Below are 21,716 nucleotides of genomic sequence, written 5' to 3'. Positions count from 1 at the left end.
CACTGTAGCTTTTACTTCCATACCCCCTAGCCATCCCCAAAGCAAGTGTATGGATATTACATACAGCATAAATTGATTGACCTAAACTGTTAACAGTGGAAGATTATGGATAAGATTTCTGGATAAGATTAAAAATGATAATCATCACTTTTATTCTTTCTTATAGCTTCTAAATAAGTCCTAACCAAAAAGAATAGATTTCTCTGGCACTCTATGACTCAGAAATCTTACAATGCCATTTCTACAGATCCACGCTGAAATAACTTATGATCCTATGATCCTATAAGATCTTCTAGATAATATATAAAATATATATAAGTAGATAAATGTACAAATGTATATCAGAATTTTAACAATTATTTTCTATATTGCAGTTCTCAAAAAAAAAATCAGTAGTTCAGATATGGTATCCAGGGTAACTTATTATTGAATGTCCATGGTATTTTCTGATTAACTAGAAGTTCATTGTTTCTGTTTTCCAATAATTGGTATTTTCACAATGACTTTATGCTCAAAACACAAAACTTTCTACTACAAATCAAAAGTGACACCATCAATGTATTCGAATATATTTGAGACACCAATATAATTTTTAAAAATTCTTACCTAATCCTTTTTGTCCTGGATTCTTTGCAAAATTAAAGGTAAACTGGTAAAAATCCTTAAATCGTCCTGGTTCTTTCAATTCTTGTTCCATCTTGGGTATCTGGGCCTTTAGTTTTTCTATGCTGTCACATCTACATTGTAAAATTAAGAGTACAAAAGATTAGCTTTTTCACTATAAATTAAGGACTAAATTTACTCCTATGACAGCTTATATTTCACAGAACTTTTTAAAAAAATCAGTTAGTTGAAGTTTCATCCTTTTACATTACATAAACAAGAATGGGGTTAGCTAGAGGAAGAAAAGGTCTGGAGTGATTCAATATCAGAATTACTATTTTTAAAAGAAATGAGCTATTACTTCCAATTATGTAATTCACTGGACTATCAACACACCCAAACTGTAGGAGTCAGCTGCAGTGAACAAATGAGAATGTACAGTAATCACTGTAACAATCATTAGATTAAACTGTAGCGGATACTCTTTACATGGTAACAAGTCACGAGTCCAAGTCCTCACCACTTGCTTAGGTGAGGAAGGAAGCATTCCCTTGAAAATGCGTTGTTATACAAAGCCTAATAATAAGTATCAGCTGAGCCCCCTTCCATCTCCAACTGGTTATCTCAAATCGGTATTAAGCTTTTTCTACACTTGCGTTCAATTTCCAAGGAATTGAAAGGGTCTCTGTACCCATCTTACTTTCCATAAAATAGCCTGAGGGCAAAAATACTCTGTATGAATTCCACCAACCCATCATCCCATTTTCCTTCTAATCATTTCTGCTTTTATTTCCCTTCTATGTTCTTTAGAACACCTTCCAGCTCATTAGTTTGTAGATGACAATTCTGATTTGGAAGTTCATTACATTTTATGTGAATTCAGTTTCAAATGGAAAAGGAGTTCTAATGAAACCTGTCCTAGCATAGAAAATTCCAACAAGTTCAGGATAGGACTGGCTTGGGAGGTAGAACACAGTGTCTAGGCCAGCTATTAATTTATTGCTCCTCAGCTTTAAACCTACTCTTCTTTGCCCTATTTCATGACTATCTGCAGTCGACTACTAATCGTTAGACAGTTTTTCTTAGAGCTGGCTCACTGGTAGGTTCTACCAATAGAGGGCGATGAATGGATGGAAGAAGAAGGAGGACCTTTTCCTATCCCAGTTTGTTTTCTGCAGAGAGCAAGGGTTTGAGTGTGCTCGGAGCTCCCAGCAGTGTTCACCAATGGTGGCAACTCACAAGGCTCCACAGCAAGTGGCCTCTAGCCAGTTTCTTCTCTACCAGAGTGGCAGGCAAAGCAAGCATCACAGGCACCGTGTTCCTGCAGCAGCCACACCCTCTCCTCTGGAGGTCTGAATCTCAGCCTTGCAGGGATTTCTAGGTTCCTTCCTAGTTCACTTCCCTCAGCCACAAGGATGGTAGCAGCTTCTTGCAACTGCCACCGCTGTTATACCTTTGAGTTTTCTTTTTACCCCTTTTACACAATACAATGATTTAAAAAATTTTTTCTGTTCAAATTACTGCCATGGTTTTTGTGTTGTCTGGACCCCTGACTGATTACAATGTCCCTCAGGCTCAAGAATCAGAATGCCTGGGTTCAAATCCTGACTCTAATCTTTAATTAGATCCTTACCTAATTCTATAATTTCTCTGTACCTCACTTTCCTCATCTCTAAAATGGGTCTATAAACACAACTTCTCTAACAAAATTGTTGTGAGGAGGCAGGTGAAATACTAAACTTAGCATGAGTTCCTGAAATAAAATGAATGTTCAACAAATATTAGCCATTATTACTCATCATCCACTAAAAACAGAAAGGGCAGCCTGTTACCCATCCATAGACTGAATACTTTTTCATATTCTCATTAAATAGAGATAACTAGACACCGTAAGTAAAATCTCTACCCATGACCTTTTAATGTATTGGTCCCAAGACATTTAGCTAATCAGCTGTCAAGGTATAAGTGGAACAAAAAGTGATTATAACTTCCAAGATTTTACATTCTAGGAGTTTGTTTATAAATTCAGAGTTCACAGAACCTCACATTGAGAAATGAATTATAGCTTGCTCATTTCACTTATGAATGTTAAATATTAAAGCATAGTGATTTATTTTAATGCTAATGAACCTCCCCCTTACAAACAAATGATAAAAGTATAATGCAAATGGAATAGGCTGAACTACACAGATAACTTGACAAACCCAGAAAACTATGTAACATGGGAAGGAACTAGTATATTTATACCAATGTTTGTAGGCTGGTAAATTTTAAAACTGACATTTAAAAATTCACAACACAATTCAATTCTACATAGTAATTCTCATAGTAATATACCTAATTGCCTGTGGTAATAATATACTCACCCTAACTCTGTCATGCCATCCATGAACTCCTGTTTGGAGAACTCACACTGTGTTGCTGCTCTGAACTTCCACGCAATGATCAACACACTAATACTGGCTGGATCGAGTGCCAGGTCATCACAGAACTGCTGTATACCATCTATTCCAATTTTATTTTCATCTTGAGGATCTTTAAAAATAACAGTGCAATACTAAATTAGTGTTACGCCTATAACCAGAAAAAGTAATGTTTTTTATTCCATTAAAAAAAATCACAATAGATCAGAGATATGAAATGATAATATTCTAACAGATATTTTCCCCCTATATTATTTAAAGCCAGTTTGTCCCTTAATTAGCAATCTTAAGATGAACAGGAGGATACACACACATACACACACACACACACACACACACACACAGATGGGCATTTGATATTTAAAAGTTCCACTTATTCACTGATTCATTTAATCATGTGAAAGAATGTCCCATACTCACACACATTCAGAAAATCAGATGCTCCTGTACAGGAAAAAAGGATTTTTTTCTGAACATATCCATATTTTGTTTAAGTAGGCATTCTAAGTTTACACTTATGGGGGCACCTGGGTGGCTCAGTTGGTTAAGCATCTCTGACCTTGGTCTCGGCTCAGATCATGATCTCACAGTTCGTGGGTTCGAGCCCTGCATAGAGCTCTGTGCAGACGGCATGGAGCCTACTTGGGATTTTGTCTCCCTTTCTCTCTGCCCCTCCCCTGCTCACTTGCTCATTTGCAAAAATAAACATTAACAAAAATTGTCTCAATAAATTAACACTGTTATGTACAGAATTTGTTTTCTTAGAGCAAAGTTCATTTTACTATGACAATCATTTCTTAAGAGAAAATCAGAAAAACTGTAAACTCTGCAATTCAATCCCAATCTCAACAATATACGCATCTGTTGTCCAAATTAAAGAAAAAATTCAATTATTGATATTTACTCATCAGACAGCAAAAATTTTTAATGTAATAAAAGGAGAAAGAGGCACTCATATAGTGTGTGGTTGTATGTGATTTTATAACATCTCTAGGAATAAAAAACATGCATATCTTTTGACTCTGGGGGGTGAGTTAAGGATAAAACATAAACCCACTTTTGGAAAATTTTTGAAAGAAACTGTACACTATTTCTGTATAAACATAAAAGACGTGGAAGGACCTACACCAGGCTATTAAATATTGGTTCCCTGAGGAAAATAAAGAAGGAGAAACTATTAACTTTTTCTTTATTCATTATATGTTAACTTTTTAAAAGTGAATATAATTCTTCAAAGGTTGTTAAAATTATTATGCAGGTTTTCTTAAAATTGGTTCAGCTGAGTTTTATAAAAATGAGGGGGAAAATCCAGGCCCCCAGTCACTATTTTCAAATTGGATCATGGGGGATAAAAAAAGAGGGAAGATAAGGGAAGAAGAAATAAAGAGGCTAAGAAGAAATTTTAGTGAAAAGAAGAAAGTAATTTCTCTCAGATCTCTTGAAGTAATTCTAAGATCGACAGAGCTCTGCGGAACACATCCACCCAATTTATATTCTATGTATGTCTGATTCCTCACAAGAAGCATGCAACTGTGGAAAACCTGGTTCAAAACATTTAGTCATAAGCACTCACCTTTGTATCTATTGTATAGTTGTTCTAACTTCTTCCTGTCCAATGATCCTTTTACACTCTCTCGTATATAAAGTTCAGGATTTTGGAAAAAATTGTCTGTTGCAACATCTAACTTCCAGTCATTTTGAGACAGACAACTTACTGCTGTTTTTTCACTAGATTGTGTGAAGATCATAAACTGACGAACTTTATCCTTCTGCGATGATTTCAACTTGTTCTATTGAAACCAGAAAATAAATTGAAACTCTACGTAAAATCACAGATGACTAAATATTTCTATATGGCTGACCATTCTTAGTAATACTTTTCCTCATAAAATATTAAAATATTTTGAGATTTATTTTTGATCTGTCAATCAAAAAGACAAAGTTTTTAATGTGAAACACAAAATTTGGTATTATTTTACAGAAAAAAATTAAAAAGTAAAGGAAATTCAACCACCTACATTTCTCCTAAAGGTGGATCCTGATCACATATATAAAGGCTCTAGAAGGGAAGTACAGCTACTCTCACAATCTTGACCAAGCACAAAACTCTAAAGGGATACAGAAGGAGTGTTGGGGAAGAAAGTGACATTATCTAGCCAGCCAGAACAGTCACTGACCCCAGGGAACGAGATTAACAGGTGTTAGCTGCAGTCCTAAAACCCATTATAAAGGATAGAGGGTACAATTCTCCCAACCCCGCCCCCTTGTTTTCTTGCTATTTTACCAAATGTGAAAAAGCAACGAAATATGAGTACCCTACATTTCTCCTGGCGGTGTTCAGGAACCAAGATAATTATCAAGAGAATTTCCTCATATTTGCATTCAAATAGAAAGCAGTGAAATATGAACAAGTACCCTGGATCCTTCCAACGAAGGTAATTTTTAATAGAATTCTTCCTTTTTGCCCCTGAAAGAATCACCTCTTTCCTTCCGCCTGAGCCTAGCAGAGGCACTCTCCAAATAGCCTCTATACTGTAATAACCTCTTCTCACTTGCCTTATGTTGACACAGATTCATTTCTCATCTGACCTGAACCCTAAGCAAAATAAAGCAGGGCAATTAGACCCACTACTCTCCCAGTATCAAGAACTATGTTCTCCCTCCCTTCCCACCCCAATCTGGTCTACTCCTGTGCAATTTTAGCCTCCTCACTATTATTCTCCCCCCTACCAAGTCCTTAACACCATCTCTCAGCAAAATACTTGGGTTCCTGCCGAGCTACTACTGGAAGGGGAAAAAAGCACATGAGTAGGACACACATTAATAGATAGAAACTGTTCTGTAGATGAAGCAACACATCTGAGAACCCCAGAATCTTTGATCTAGCCCAAACTGATAGATCACAAACCTCAATCCCCTGATTGTACAGATGAGAAAAGAGACCCAGAAAGTTAAGGAATTTGTTCAAAAATCACCCAGGTTATTATTAGTAGAAATGGGACATGAACAGAAAGATGTCATGAATCTGAGTCTTGGTAATCTTTCCATAAACCACACTGCATGCTGTACATATTTATAAGCCCTTTGAGATTTTCAAGAAAAAGACTACCAAAGTCTAAACCCAGGATAGGTTCCTGATAGGCCAAGAAGTAATAAGCAATTCCATTCCTGCAAAATATTTCCACCTATTACAGAGTAAAAATAAGAATATGTAAAATCAAATATGAAAACCAACCCCATGTCTTGCAGTATTAAAACTGTTTATGCCCTGGAGTCTGATTTGTCAGCCACACTCTTCTCTCTCTGTAAATATGTTATTGTTTAGGATTACAGATTAAAATTTCAACCTCTGTTCTCCATTAAAGAAACTACAAATTCACTAACTTCCTGTTACTTTATTAATAACTCTAATAAAGTAATAACTTTAGTATAACTTTAGTAGTAACTCTGGAGACCAGATAATTTGTACCACATTATACAACCCATCTCTCAGATGTCCAGGATTCTTTGCTTTTGAAAAATGTCTCCTCGTGATTTATTATTCAATTGCAACAAACCCACAATGAAATCAAATGTCAAGGAAGATACCAGTCCTATAGGAAACCACGTTGATTTGTTATTAAAAACTATTTTTAAAATGAGTATGCTTTTTGCCCTTGAGAGATATAGTATGCTGACATATGTTTCAATCCTTCTTTGAAGAACAGGGAAGTATCTGACGGTCACTACGATCATCTGTGACCACTGTATAATGTTGTACAAAGTGTTGGGAAATTAACCTGGAAGTACACAGGCCACATCCAGGAAATTGCTTTTTAATTAAGCCTGAATTAACCTCTCTGTATTAACTTTTTCCCATTCTCCTAAAAGTTGGAGGCAGAAAAATAATCAGGATTACTTGGAGTTTCATCATACAGTATTAAATTCACTGTTCTGCTCTCTGAAATTTGAAACATTTTTGTTGAAGAGAGCAAGGAGAACTATAGCTTAAGTCACTTCTGCAAGCCAAAAAGAACTGTTCAGCTTATAATGACTTCCTGCCATAGTGCCAGATATTAGAAAATTGGGGGAACAAAGATAAAAAATCATCTTACCCACACAAACTAGTAACAAAATTATACAAATGAATCATTTAACTCCATATCTTATTTGAAAAAAAAGTATATGTAATAAATTATGCCTACATGTAAATTAAACTATTTTAACTGGTTTAAATTTCTAGTATGTGGGGCAATATCAATACATTTTAAGAAAAAGGGCTGCAGCTATCCACTTTCAACACCATAAAGGCTAATGAATGATACCTGGTGTAGAACTGACTGGATGGGTTCCTGATAGGCCAAGAAGCAATAAGCAATTCCATTCCTGCAAAGTCTGGTAAGTACCCTCCCTTTTTGTACTTAAAATGTACTCTTACCATTTTTCTCTCAGTTCTCTGTGCCTAGAATCAATCTTAAGCATGTGTTTCCCCTCTACTAGGGAAGATCCACTCAATTCCGTAATCTCAAAGGCTGTCCTAGAGTAAAGCTAAAGTGTACTACATACAGCTGCCCCTTCCCACATCTCTAAAGCCCTCTAACACTCCTACTTTTTTTTCCCAGGCTACATGGGAGTACCAGGCAAAGTTTTCTGATTTTGAGTATGGCATCAAAGGTTTAAATTTCTATCAACTTAAGGAAGAGAAAAAGGGTATTTAGCCAGCAAAAAGAAAATTATTTCATAGGGGATAAGAGGGTGGACAGAAAACTGAAAAAGAAAAAAACAGATGGATTTTCTCAATTTCTACTACAAATGCAGTGGGGATCTTCCTAAGAGCAAAAACATGTGACAACTACAATGATTCAGCACTCATAAGTATATGTCATTCACTTTAAGATTTATTTAAAAGGAACACACTAGATAAAGCATTAAATAACATGAGACAATACAATCTTCAGTACTCAAATATGAAAATTATCTAAATATTGTCAAATTTTCAAGGAAATTCAAGATTGAAATAAGTAAAATGTATGAAATATAGGATATATTCTGATTATTTTTAATTCTAGCAAAAAAAGAGAGAGAATGGAGGCAGGGAGGAGAGAGGGGAGGGGAATAGAAAAAAAGAAGTGTTGTCTTTTGTAACAGAAAGTTAATTACAATTGTATGTGGTTACCAAAGTTAGAAATATTACTATAATCTGGACAGTAAAAAGCACTTATTTGCTCATCTTTCCAAAATAAAAAATGTGATCAACACATATTGTTTAATACTTAAATCCAGCACATGTCTGCAATTTTTTTCACTCAATGTATGAAAAAAATTTTTTAATTTATGAATCACATTTAAAATAACAGTTTATCTGGAAAACAATAAACACAATACTCTGGACATAGCCAAGTTATCATGTAGTCAAGTACATCTTACCACTGATCCTATAAAGTCTATAGCGATAGAAGAATGGAGACAGAAATGCTCCACAAATAAAAATAACAATGATCACGATGTTAAGAAATTCCTCTTATTATTTCCACGAATAAAAAGAATGAACATGTAGAAGTATTTCCTAGTCAACTAAGTCCTAACAATTCCAAAATGGAAATGCTTTTAAGCAATATTTTTTAAGCAAAAAATTAAAACACATTTATATCTATTATTCTGAATTTTCAACTTCTCACCCTTAAAGTTTCAAATTCAGTCTGAACTCCAAAAAGAAAAATACCAAGGTCTTTATATTTTAAATGAATTAGTTTTCTAACTCAATTCTAGTTCTCTCAGGATTTGATGAACCTAGCTCCCAAAGACCATGCTTTAAAAAATCAAAACACTGTAATGATCACCCATAGTTCTAACAGCTGTGTATAGCTTCTCATGGGTTTACCCTCTGATTAACAATTTAACTTCACCTGAAACTTAGAAGAGCTAGTTTAAGTCCAGAAAAACCATACCTTCGATGTATGATACATAGTATTCAGCAGATATAACCAAACGTTACCCATATCCCAAACCATTCATCTATGAAAGACTTTTCCATAAAATTATAGGTCTGAAGTCAAAAGTGCAAGGAAAAAAATCAATTCAACTTATGAGACTACCCACTCCTGGAGAAGACTTTCACCTAGGGGCAAAGTTCTGCAGGAAAGCCAGACTAAGAATCTAGGTAGGAGAAGCTAGAAATCCTCTTCCCCTCTACCTGCACAGAGAGGCAATATATGATTAGTGTAGAGTAGTGCAGACTCTCAAACCAGACTGGCAGGATTTTAATCCCACCTATGCCTCTTAATTGCTGTGTGACTTTGGGAAAATTACTTAACCTCTCTCTGTGTGCTTCAATTTCCTCATCTGTAAACAGGGTGTGAAGGTTACATAAATTCAGGCTAAACTCTTAGAACTGTACCTGGCACATATATGGTAAGGAGTCCTTTCAAGTCCATGAAGAATACTCCAGAGAAAAAATAATAATTGTATGCAAATAGAAAAATATGATTAACAATCATAATCAGAAAACTAGCAACTAACATTTGAGTTCCTAGTGGGTGCCAAGACTGTGCTAGGCATTTAAATTACTAACAATCCTTCAAGGTCGTTATCACTGATTCCATTTTACCAATGAGAATACTAAGCCTCAGAGTTCAATTTATCTAAGGACAGACTTCTATAAAAAGTAGTGGAGCCAGGAATGAAACCATGGTGCCTGGCTTCAAAGGCTTGCAGTCTTTCCATTTACTCTATATCATCATCAAGTGAAAGAGAAAACAAAAAGTGCAAAAGTGCAACCACTGACTAATTATGTGTGAACTGGAAGGAGGAAGGGAATTGTGAGCTGGATTTCTTCACCTATTTTTATGGAAAAGTTAAATAAGTAATCAATTGACCTTTCCCCATTCTAATGTAAACAATCTGCATTCTGACTAAAAAACTGTCCATTAAGTATTCCCTCACAACCTAACTAAAAGGCTAATTTAGGGATGAAACTTCCCTTTTAGAAGTTTTTAAGGAGAGGAGAAGAGGGTGATGGGTTATTTTTTAAGAAAAGTTAATTTTTTTAAAACAGTAATTCAACAGGAAGAAAAATGTTTATTGTCATGTCATAGTCTATTTTTAAAGATAACCACAATCTACAGCTTTAAATGTACAAAGATGGAAAACTGGGGGGGGGGGGGCAATGAAACTCAGGATTTCCTTTTCCAATGACAAGGCTTGAAACCCAGAGAAAATACAAATACATGTATAGGTTATGCCCCCAAAATATAAGCAAATGAGTACAATTTCAAATATTCAGCAAAACAAAAACCAGTATTATTTTAAATTATAATCTGCAGTTTAGAATAATTATTTATGGTTAGGCCTATGCCTCTTACCATTCATCCAAAAACCTTCCTGTACTTTCAATGACAAACTCTTCTCTAAGAGGTGCTTATACCAATGCTAAATCAAACATGGAATAATATACTATGTAATACTGTAGTCAATGATGTTTCAAATAATAGCAAGTCACTGTAAAAAGTATTTCAGAAAGTACATTTGTAAGATTCAAACTGGTTTTGTATGTTGCTAAATTTTGTTTGGTTCTATATGATTTTCCTCATAGGTTTTTAGAAAGTATTCTGGGGTGCCTGGGTGGCTCAGTTGGCTGGGTGTCCAACTTCAGCTCAGGTCATGATCTCGCAGTTAGTGGGTTCAAGCCCCGCATCAGGCTCTGTGCAGACAGCCTGGAGCTTGGAGCCTGGAGCCTGCTTTGGATTCTGTGTCTCCCTCTCTCTCTGTCCCTCCCCTGCTCACACACTGTCTCTGTCTCTCAAAAATTAAAAAAAAAAAAAAAAAAAAGTTAAAAAAATTTAAAAAAAAAAAGTATTCTGGGGGCTCCTGGTTAGTTCATTCAGTCAAGCATGCAACCCCTGATCTCAGGATTGTGAGTTCAAGGCCCACACTGGGGGTGGAGCCTACTTAAAATTTAAAAAAAAAAAATTTTTTTTAATATATAAATTTAAAGGATTTTCTCCTCCTCACCTAAGAATTAATAGATTATTCAAAAGATGACTTCCACTGTAAATGGAATAAATGTTTTGATTTTAGCAACTGTTTTGACTATTAAAAAGTTATTTTTGTTAAATCCTGATTATCTACAACAGGATAGAAATAACACCCTTAAAATACTTGTGTTAGCCATCATATTTCAATTGATTCTCCCAATCTTATTACTGGAATTTCTAACAAGCAGTCAAGGTAGCTAATTTAAACTTACTTCTCCTCTCCATAAACATCTTCTCTAAAGAAATCTCGAATTAACAAAAAGATTACTCAGGCAAAAACAAAACAAAAGAACAAAGAATGAATTAAATAAGATTTTAAAAGTTCCATAGTTAAATAACTTATAATAATGACTAGCATTAAAAAGTCATGTGATATTTGTTTCATAAAGAGAATAAATGATCCTTGAAAAATGAAATCTCCTAATTCTAAGATCTGGTTTCTATTCAAATCCTAAATCCAAAAATATTAGAATCCTATGAATAATAAATGAGCACTCTAAATGTTTACTGAAATGAAAATACCCTAATATAACAAAGATATGGGCCATGAACTTCAGCAATTTATCTGCTGCTGAATGCCATGTTCAGTGTTGAGGGATTCAAAAGTATAATGCAACAGAATTCTTTAAAGAACTCTAAAAGTAGATCTCTCTTAAAATTTTACAATACAAACAAGCAGTCTAAGCACTGTTAGTGATTAGGTATCAACTACTTAAAAATGGATTCAATAAAGTAATGAAAAATGCTTTACTGGCACTTTTCTGTTTTTGCTTTTTCTTAGGTGGGGTGTGTACACCTAAAATGAGTAGGTAAACTAGACAGTCAGCAGGTTATTCAAGAGCTTATTTGTGTCCACAAAGCAACTGAATCCTATTTGGAACTATGTCTCTTCATCAAATGTCATGGCTAATGCTATCACAACTTGAACACCACACACTGAAATTTAAAAGGAAGTTTTCTCACAGATTTTCATTATGCCTGCCTGACCCAACCTATAAGGCAATAATGGAAACAGCCACTTGACTGAAATAAGCTCAGCTTTTTTAAAACTTACAGCAAAAAACCACCGCCACGAGAGTTAATTTTACTTTCAACTTTTTTACTGTATGTACCAAAAGAGTGTTAATTTTTCAATTACTTAGATGTTTACATCAGATCATTTCATTTGATACAGAAAAAAACTAGGTCACTACAAAATATGATAGGGATGAAACAAGAATGAAACTAATCAAAAATTTCACACCTATACTGAAAGAGTGCCTGCTAAGTTTAAAAAAAGAAAAGAAAGAAAAAAAAAGGAGGGTTAAACAAAGTATGTTAATCAGAGACCAGGCTTCTAAACCATGCTCTGCCACATACTAGCTCTTTACCTTGGTCAAATAATTTAGAACCAGTAAACCTCCATTTCCAGATACATTAAAAGGAGGTAAGAGTATCCACCTCATAGACTGGAGATTAATAAGCTGTAAATTGTCTGATTAGCAGACACAATGTTCTTAATAAACGTTAATGTCCTTCTTTCTCCCCAAAGGTCCAATTTTCTGCATATAGTTATTAAACTTCGTACAAACTACTAGAACACATTCTAAAACAATCTACGGAAGAGGTTTTGTTTTTATTAACTAGCATGGTTAGGTAAACTCAATGGTCAACTAGTTTTTATTAAAGATGAGACAGTCATCTTAAACAGAATTCAAAACCCTCTACACAGAAGCTACATGGTAAAGAAAACTATAATAAGGGTTATTTTTTAAAGGGTTGTTTTAAAAAAATAAGGGTTGCTTTAAAAAATAATTATCTACAATATTGTAATCCGACACTATGGGAGAACAGAAATAGTCTATCATACCACTCAAAATCTCTCAGCGGCTTCCCATTTCTCTTGGAGTAAAAACCCAATATCCTTACAATTCCCAACCATGCCCTTTTCCTCCATACACAATGCTCCAGTCACTGGGCTCAGTGTTCCTCAAATTCTCTCTACCACATTTCTTCATGGCTTAATCCTTCCTCTCCTAGTCTGCTCAAAATTCACCTCATCACTGGTGCAGACACCACTACCCCTGTGCCCCCAATTCCCCTCCTTAACACTGCTTTTCTCCCATAGCACTTAACACCCTCTAACATAGAAGAAAAAGATATCCTATGTTTATTATTTGTGTCTTCCTACTAAAACGTAGCCCTCTCAAGAGGTGGGATTTTCATCTTTTCAGTAAAAGACACACACACACACTCCCAGTTCCCAGAACAGTGGTTGGCACACAGTGTTTCAATAAATAATTACTGAAATGAATTAAGACCCTCCTTTACTTGTGCCTATGCAAAATAATGTGAAACAAGTTCTAAACAGACACCTTAAACAGGGCTACATTCATTTGGACTCATAAACTCTGTATTTATTGAAAATATAATCTTAAATTTCAAAGTCCACACATTTTTTAGAAAGCCATTAAAAGCACTGTAATTAACATCCATTAGTCATCCATTTGAATTTTGTTATTTAACATATTCATTAATAATACATGGATTTTCCTCTGCTTAAATGAATAATGTAATTTAATTTCAAATCCAATTTTCACAATTTCTCTAGATTTCATGTGAGTTAAAAGATTACATATACTACAAATACTGGGGGAAACAGTAAACCAGGAGCAAAGTTTCAGTTCTGCAACAAACAAACAAACAAACAAAATCAAAACCTCCTTGATCCTCAATTTCTTCTTCTGTAGAAGGGAAAAGGAGTAAAACAGATGATCTCTGGAACCAGTTCTGACTCCTACTATGATGTCGTGAATCTATAAAAATTTAGTAGGTTACAAAGTACATACTTTTTACACATCTAACAGAAATTATAATAAAAATTTTTAGCTGAACAGAACTTTAGAAATCATCAAATTCAATCCTGTCATCTTACAAATAAGAAAACAACCTAGAAGTTTTGAATACTTTTAAAAATATTTTCAGGAGTAATAGAATATTGTCTAGTTTTGGGGTTATTTTTGGTCTAAGTAGTCAGGTTAACTGAACAATTTTTTTATACAAAATATTTCAGATATCCCATCATTTAAGCCTGCCCTAGAATTGATGATATGCCTTCTAGAAATAAGCCTAGCTAAATACACAGAAAAACCATAGCCCAAAAACTATTAAGAAACAATTATATATTTATGATAAAAACTTAACTACAAAATTCTTATGGCCTAACTTCTATTAGAGAACATGGGGATTTCGTTTCTAACTAACAAGAGCATACCAAGACAATTCTAGTGACATGATCGGAGTTCAGCCACAGAAAGTGTTTTAAATTAGTGATGCGTTGCCACTACTGGTATAATTAGATGAGTTATGGCTAAGTTCCAAAACTAGCTAATTTAATATTAACAAAAGGAGAGAAGCTTAAGAGCTCCAATCCAAGCTGAACTCTTGCATGAACCACATGAATCCTGAATTCCTGAACAGGTGATGAGCATTACCAAGAGCTGTTTCCAGAGGATGCTGATGATTTACAGAGTATTATGAACAGAGCACATGTCAGTGCTCTCTCAGAGTGTTTACCGGGCAATTCATTCCATTACTTCAAACTTACTACTCATCTACATGCCAAGAGCCTGGAAACTTCAGGAGTAACGTCTGTGACCATCAAAATACTTCAAAAATTTTAGAAACTGTTCAGATGCCCCAGCAGATCTTTCAACACTGCAATATCACTCTAAACGTTAACCTGGACTTCACGGTAAAGTTTTCTTACAAATACAAATGGCAAATTTTCATGAAACTTACCTCTGAATATATGACAAACTATAACCACATATCCGTACATGATACCAAAATTCTGCTAAGTTGGAGGCTGGGGCTAGATAAGTGTCATTCAGCAGAAATAAGACCAACTAAAGGCAAAGATACTGGGGCATTCCCTTAACACAGACACACACATACGCCCTCCTCAAAGAGGCCTTTATCCCCAGGAGCAAAAGGACAACAATATCATTTTTACTGTCTATTCATACAGTAACCTGCATGGAATTCAACTCATGCTCAGACTATAATGCCAAACCTCACTTCTAAAAAACAGAGAACGAAACAGAGTTATTTACATGATTACCAAAATGTAAACAGATAACTTGACTACCACTTCTTCAAGCTGCTAAGACGATTTTTTCTCCAAACAAAAAAAGAGGGGGAATAACTTGACAAACTGTTTTTTAAAAAATCACAAATGTCTTTAACTGGCATAATAAAGCAATTACTCCTCCCACTCCAAGCAAATAAAACATGTGCTCAAAAGGTAGCAAGTCTGTTTCTCCTAATTTCATGAAACGAGAACAGGTTGCACTTCCGTACTCCCCGCCCCCCCCCCCACGTCCCCTAAGCTCAGCGGTTTCTCATGTTCTCAGCGGAGAGGCGCCTATAACCTCCACCAACTGGCCAGTTAAACTCTCCTTTTCCAAAAGCACGGGGCGCATCAAGAGGTGATGCAGAAAGGAAAAGGGCTAATACCCCGCCCCAAGCGAAACTGCCTGGAGACTTGAGGGGTGTTGGAGCTGGGAGCGGAGGAGGGAGAGGAGCGCCGGGAAAGTCTCTCCTTCTCGCCGGCGGGGCGGAGGGGGAAGCCCCGGCTTCGGGGCGGGGGGAGGCTCCTCACCCGGAACCCCGGACCCCGGTCAGACACAATAGAGCCTGCGAGGGGGCCCGGCAAGGGCAGGGCCGTTGCCCCATCCCCTCCCCCCGCCCCAACGCCTCCCTCACCCGCGCCGGGCCGGCGAGGGGCACTGAGGGCCTCTCCCCGCGCCCCAAACTCCCGGGGCTCCCGACTAGGCCCAGCTCCGCTCCGCCTCCTCGGCTCTCGCGTAGCGGCGGCGCCCGGGCGGGAAGGGGCGAAGGAGGAAGGGAGAGGAGGGGAGGAGAGCCCCGCCGGAGAGCGGACGGAGGCCGCGGGCCGGAGGCTCGGGGCGGCGGGGTCGCCACGGGGCGGAGGGCGGCGGGGCGGGGGTGCGCAGCTGCGCCGGCCCCCAGCCGGCGGGGCGGGCGGGCGGGCGGGCGGCCGCAGTGCCTCACCATGTTGGTGTCCTCCAGGCCTCTCCCCTCCTCCTCCGGCTCCGCAGCGAATGGACGGCGGCGGCAGCGGCGGCTCCTCTCACGGGCTTGCCGGGCTCCCGCTCATGCGCAGTGCGGGACGGCCCCGGCGCGGCCCGAGGAGGCAGCCCCGGGCTTCGGGGAGGCGGAGGGACTGGGGCGGGCGTCCGGCACCCCGCGCGGGGCTTCCCCGGGGCGCGGGGTCCCCCGGGGCGGGGGGCGCGGGCGGGGCAGGGGGGCGACGCACGCCCTCCGCGCGCCGACATCCTCCCGCCGCGCCTGGCGGTCTCCGGCGGGGTGGGGGGCCGCAGGACACCCACCTCCGCTTCCTACGCGCTCCTTCCGCCGTCGGACGGCGCCGGTACACCAACTCGAGGAGAGGATGAGCGCTGCTCAGTAACTTGAGCAGATGGGGGAGACTGGAAGGGATAGGACTGAAGGGCTAGGCTAGATCCATCCCAAACCACCGCTTCCCATCAAGACCACCCCTCAAAAGGGAAGAAAATAGTGAAAACACCTCCACCTCGTATTTTCCTGTTTGCCCCACAGTTGCCCCTGGACTGTATCAGGTCCCCCATGTGGACATACGAGAGGAGAGGAGAACTTAGTCTAGCCTCATGGGAGCGGTAATGTCCTTTATGGCACAGGTTCTTCCCAGACCTAAGTGTCCGCTGAGAAACCAGTGGAGTGGCCTTGGAGCTCTCAGCCAGAAGGACTGAGAAGGACCCATGCATGCAACTAGTGGCAGAAGTTGTAGTATCAACATCTACTGCTTGCTCTAAATATTCCCTCAGTTCAACCTTACTAGGATAAGTTTTGGGAGGTAACTGTGGAACTTTTTTTTTTTTTTTTTTTGACGGGGGGCGGGGAGGGGATTGACGTCACTCCAGGTGGACTGTCCAGGTTTGACCTATTCTTGGCACTAAGTCAGGTAAGGCTGAGAATACCAGGATTCTGAGTTGGGGGTCAAATACGGGAATGTGCTTGAAGGGAGTTCAAAACACTCTTTGGAGTGTGGTCCCTGCCCTTAAGAAATTGACTATCCAGTTGGAGAGATGAGACACTTTCACACATGAAGGAAGGAAATAAGAAAACAGGTAATGAAACAAACAATCAGAAAATCACATCTAAGACTGAGCCAAGAGTTTGGATGTGTTTCAGAAAAGAACCAACTCGAATCAACCTGTTATCACTATCCTCACCAACACCCCTGTCCCCCCAACACAGGCATAAGCTACCAGATCAACCCTGCAACTTCACAGTTTTGAAGTTCTTATCAAAGCATCAGAACTTCTTTGGCAACTTCCCAGGACCACTTAACACTTCCTGGAGCCAGCCATGTATCAGGAGCTCCCAGAACTCTACCAAAACAGATCTTTGGCCACCACAGCTCCTTGCTAGGTTTTGGGTAAACAGCTTGGTGAAGACAGGCCAGATCTGCCTCATGCACCAAGCCTGAAGCCGGACCACACCCAAGGATGTTCTCCAGGTATTCACCTAGATTGGAGGAAATATTAACATCTAGGGTCTTAATGAAGAGGAGTCACTGTATCTCTTTCCTATGCTGTTATACTTCACTATGATAATAGCTCACAGGTTTTCTTCAGCTTTTTTTTCCTATTTGCCAAGTCTGAAGTACAATTCTCAGTTCTCATTCTGACTCCCCCCGTGCAATTGAACATTTCTTCCTTGAATTCCTTCCCCATCATTTTCCATGTTTCCACTTTCTTCTACATTTCCTCTTTCTGTGACCACTCTTCTTTGCTGGCTCAGCTTTCTTTGGCTGTACAATGTTTCAGAACCGTCCCTGAATCTCTTCCTGTGTATAATCTGTGTCATGCACTCACATTCCCACATGTCAACTGCTACCTAGATCTTGAGGAGTACTGAATCTTGACTTCCAGCTCCTGAGTGGCAGGCCTAAACATTAAATTTTGGTCACATCATAGGCCCATCCATCTTGACAAATCCAAAACCTTATCCCCAAGCCTGCTTTTCTTCCAGTCTTTTTACCAGATCACCCAAACTAGAAGTCCAAGAGTCATCCACAACTCCTTCTACTTCTACTTCATCTCCCTTAATCTAATCGGTTAACAACTCTCATCAATTTTACCTCAAAAATATAACTTTGAATCTCCACTCTATCCTCCACCCCTCAGCAAGAGCCGTTATTGTATCTTTTCTCATCAATAATCTCTTAGCTAATCTGACCTCTATACATTCCCCATTGCTCCAGAGTTATCTCTTTATAATACAAAACCTAATTTGTTCCTTAAAATTCTCTACTGGCTCCATGAACGTGAGCCTCGTTGGTGTGACATAGGAGGCTCTCTCCCCTTAATCTGTCCACCTATCTTGTCATTTCCCACCTCCTTCTATAAAAATACACCTCATATTTCACTTTTAACAAGCCAAGCCTGCCATACTACTTTGTGTCTCCTTGCTTTCTCTTATTCTGCTATCACTGGCATAGGGGCTAACACTGATTAAGGGCTTTCCATGTTCTGCCATGTTCTGAATTTCCAAGTCATGCCTTGCACTGTTCTAAGCCCATGGCACACACTAACTCACATAATCCTCACTTTTTTCCTATGAGCTATGCTCAGTGATTATGCCCATTCTACAGAGGAGAAAACTGAAGCACAGAAAGGTTAAATAACATGCCTAAGTTTCCTTGGCTGGTAAGTAGTAAAGCTGGAGTTTAAACCCATATAGTCTAGCCACAGACTATTCTCTTAACTACCACTCTGTATTTCCTACCAAGACCTCATACTCAATTCAAAAACCATCTTCTCTGTGATTATCTCCTGACCTCATCCTGGATTCCAGCAGTTAGGCATTATTTTTTTCATTCTGCACTTCTATGACACCTTGTATACACTTCTTTTACACTTAGAACATCTTGACATCATATGATAATCATTTATCTGCATGACCACCACCCCTGACTCCTCCAGGTGAGAGACCCAGTTGCATACATCTTTTTCAGTGTCAAAGCAAGTGCCTGACACATATGACAGATGTATGTGCTACATGATAACAGATAAAAGAAAAAAGATATCTGATATCTGTTGATTTGCCTTAAGACTATGCCTATGTTGTTTATTATTGTAATGGAATGTCTGTCCTCCTTGGCAGATGTATGTTATAGCATACGGTCAGATGGTAAATGTACCCATTACTGCACTTACAAGCTACAGTACTGAATGTGAAATGGAGGATTATTACTCAGTCATCATTACTGAGAAAAATATATTTGTTAAAATTGTCCTGATTATTTTTAAAATGGAAAAGTCCTGAAGGTAAAGTATAAATTACAATATTTGATCATATTCATTAACATGTTTGTATTACTTTTTTGTCATGAGATTTCAAATTTTTAAGATTTTGAGGGTTTTTGTTAAGAACAGAATTTGTAAAGATTTTTTTCAAAGTGACAATCTCAATACAAATAAGATGGAACCATCTAGCTGAAATCCACTATCCTCCTTCCCTGTGTGTGTGTGTGTGTGTGTGTGTGTGTGTGTGTGTGTGTGTGTGTGTATACACACATCTATATATATAACACACATATATGGTGTGTATGTGTATATATATATATGTATACGTACATACACACAAAGTACATACACAATACATTCACTGTACATCTATAGCTACGTAGACTAATATAGAGTATCTGTAGATGGTATAATTTTTCAAGGTAAAACATGCAAGTATTTGAAAATGAATTGCCTCAGATGTTTAAAAATTCACGTTAAGATATATATATATTCGCTGATAAAAATTGTTACAGTTCTGTTTAAAGAAACATGTGAAACCAAGGTTCCATACTTTAAAAATCTGTCTTTTAGCAAAGAGAAAGAGCAAAAGTAATCTGAAAAGACAGATTGCTAACATTTCTGGTAGTTCATCCAGCTAAAATTAAGCCTGCAGGGTAACTATGTATACATAGTTACAGTTCAAAGGCACTAGTCTGGGACGCACAGCCACCACCCTCCCACACTTAACTTGGGTGGACTCAATTTTGCCCAACATTTACATAAATGTGCTTATTGAATTCAAGCTCGCCTATTTATAAATACGTAAGAGTAAATGAGACTGACCGATACAACCTATTTGAGTAAAACGTGGCCTTTAGGTCTTATTGATCCAGAATTATAATATTTTAAAGGGTGAAGCAGACAAGATGAGGCCTCAGGGGCAGGGATGGGCCCTCGTTGTAGTTGCAAAAAGTCTAATATAAGAGCCATGGTTGCAAATTAACGCCTAACTCATCAGAGTGGGGGAAGACATGGAAGCCTTTTGACTCTCCCTCCCTGGTAAGCATTTTCAGTGCAGCCAAAGCGATGACCGACTGCCCAGGACTCTTCCCCCACATTCTGAACTATTTAAAAATGAATCCTTAATCAGAACAAAAGGAGGAAACTTAAGGACTGTCCCTAGAAAAATGAACACCACTGACCCCTTCACACAAAAGAGCCAACAAAAGGGTCACCTCTAAATTTACAAAAGGGGGTATTCACCAGAGCCAGTCTGTCACCTCAAGGTACATGTGGATCTGTTGATTTGAGCTGCTCCACACTCATGGTAGAGGAATGGACTTGCAGTAACAGCTGAGACTGGAGGGCCAGGGATGGGAAACTACCTGAGACCATCACTGATGATGTCACAATGCCCCACTGTCCTGAGGTGTCCATCTTGCACCTCCCTGCCCAGCCCCGCTTGGTCCCTCCTACATGAGACCGCAGCTCAGCCTGGGTGTCTGTCTTGGACAGCTCTGGTCAGTTGCAGAGAGTAAATTTGTTAAAATCATAAAGACTGAAACAATTCTACAGGTAGTACAGTAGATGGTCCTCTAGAATCCAGAGTGTTTATCCCTTGATACTTTTGGTATCCTCACAAAGGCGTGTGCCTTCATGGAAATGCTGGTGTGGAACCAACACCTTGCTTTCCTGTCTTTATTCAGTGGATAGTACGGAAGGCATACACATTTCCCTGGGACTTGGTATTCTCAATTACAAATAAAAAGATTGGGTTGAATTGTAAAAAGTTTCAATCAAACCCTATGCTTGTTTGATTCCTTCCTGGTCCACTATTATGAGCTGTCCACAAAGCCTGTCTCATTCATTCACTCATTCATTCATTTCTAAGTGTATGAAATACCTACAATAACACTGTGTGGCAGGTATAATGCATGCTGCAAATAGGCATATATGAAATTTAAAATTTTCTAGTAGTGGGGCACCTGGGTGGCTCAGTTGGTTAAGCATCTGACTCTTGGTTTCAGCTCAGGGCATGATCTCACAGTTTGTTAGTTCGAGCCCCACATCGGGCTCCACACTGACAATATGGAGACTGCTTTGGATTCTCTCTCTCTCTCTTCTCTCTCTCTCCCCCTCTCTCCCCTCTCTACCCCCTCCCCTGCTCACGCTGTTTCTGTCTCTCTCAAAATAAATAAACTTTAATTAGAAAAAATAAAAAATAAAATTTTCTAGTAGTGACATTTAAAAGCCTGAAACAGGCTTCACCTATTTTGTTTTTAACATCTAACCTAAGATATCCAAAATATCAGCATTTTAACATGTACTCAATATAAAACATT

General features: G+C 38.4%; 1 protein-coding gene across 5 annotated transcripts in view; it reads right to left on the bottom strand.

Moving 5' to 3' along the window:
- Positions 1–20,794, bottom strand: part of DCUN1D1 (defective in cullin neddylation 1 domain containing 1) — a 34,262-nt gene extending 13,468 nt beyond the window's left edge. The window contains exons 1-4 of one of the 5 annotated variants that reach the window (XM_015063599.3): positions 20,638–20,794; positions 4,600–4,816; positions 2,970–3,138; positions 607–737 (exon numbers count right to left, since the gene is read on the bottom strand). In XM_015063599.3, coding sequence (XP_014919085.1) covers positions 607–737; positions 2,970–3,138; positions 4,600–4,774 — 475 coding nt within the window. In that variant the 5' untranslated portion in view covers positions 4,775–4,816; positions 20,638–20,794. Of the gene's footprint in view, positions 1–606; positions 738–2,969; positions 3,139–4,599; positions 4,817–15,784; positions 15,995–16,093; positions 16,230–20,637 lie in introns of those variants that run through there. The other 4 variants (XM_053221172.1, XM_015063598.3, XM_027061354.2 and 1 more) reach the window with 4 other exon arrangements.
- Between the last annotated feature and the right edge of the window lie 922 nt (positions 20,795–21,716).

The sequence above is a fragment of the Acinonyx jubatus genome, chromosome C2, assembly GCF_027475565.1.
Source record: "Acinonyx jubatus isolate Ajub_Pintada_27869175 chromosome C2, VMU_Ajub_asm_v1.0, whole genome shotgun sequence".
NCBI classification, from domain to species: Eukaryota; Metazoa; Chordata; class Mammalia; order Carnivora; family Felidae; genus Acinonyx; species Acinonyx jubatus.
The sequence above is the reverse complement of the archived record's forward strand: the minus strand, read 5'-3'. Positions and strand labels throughout refer to the sequence as shown.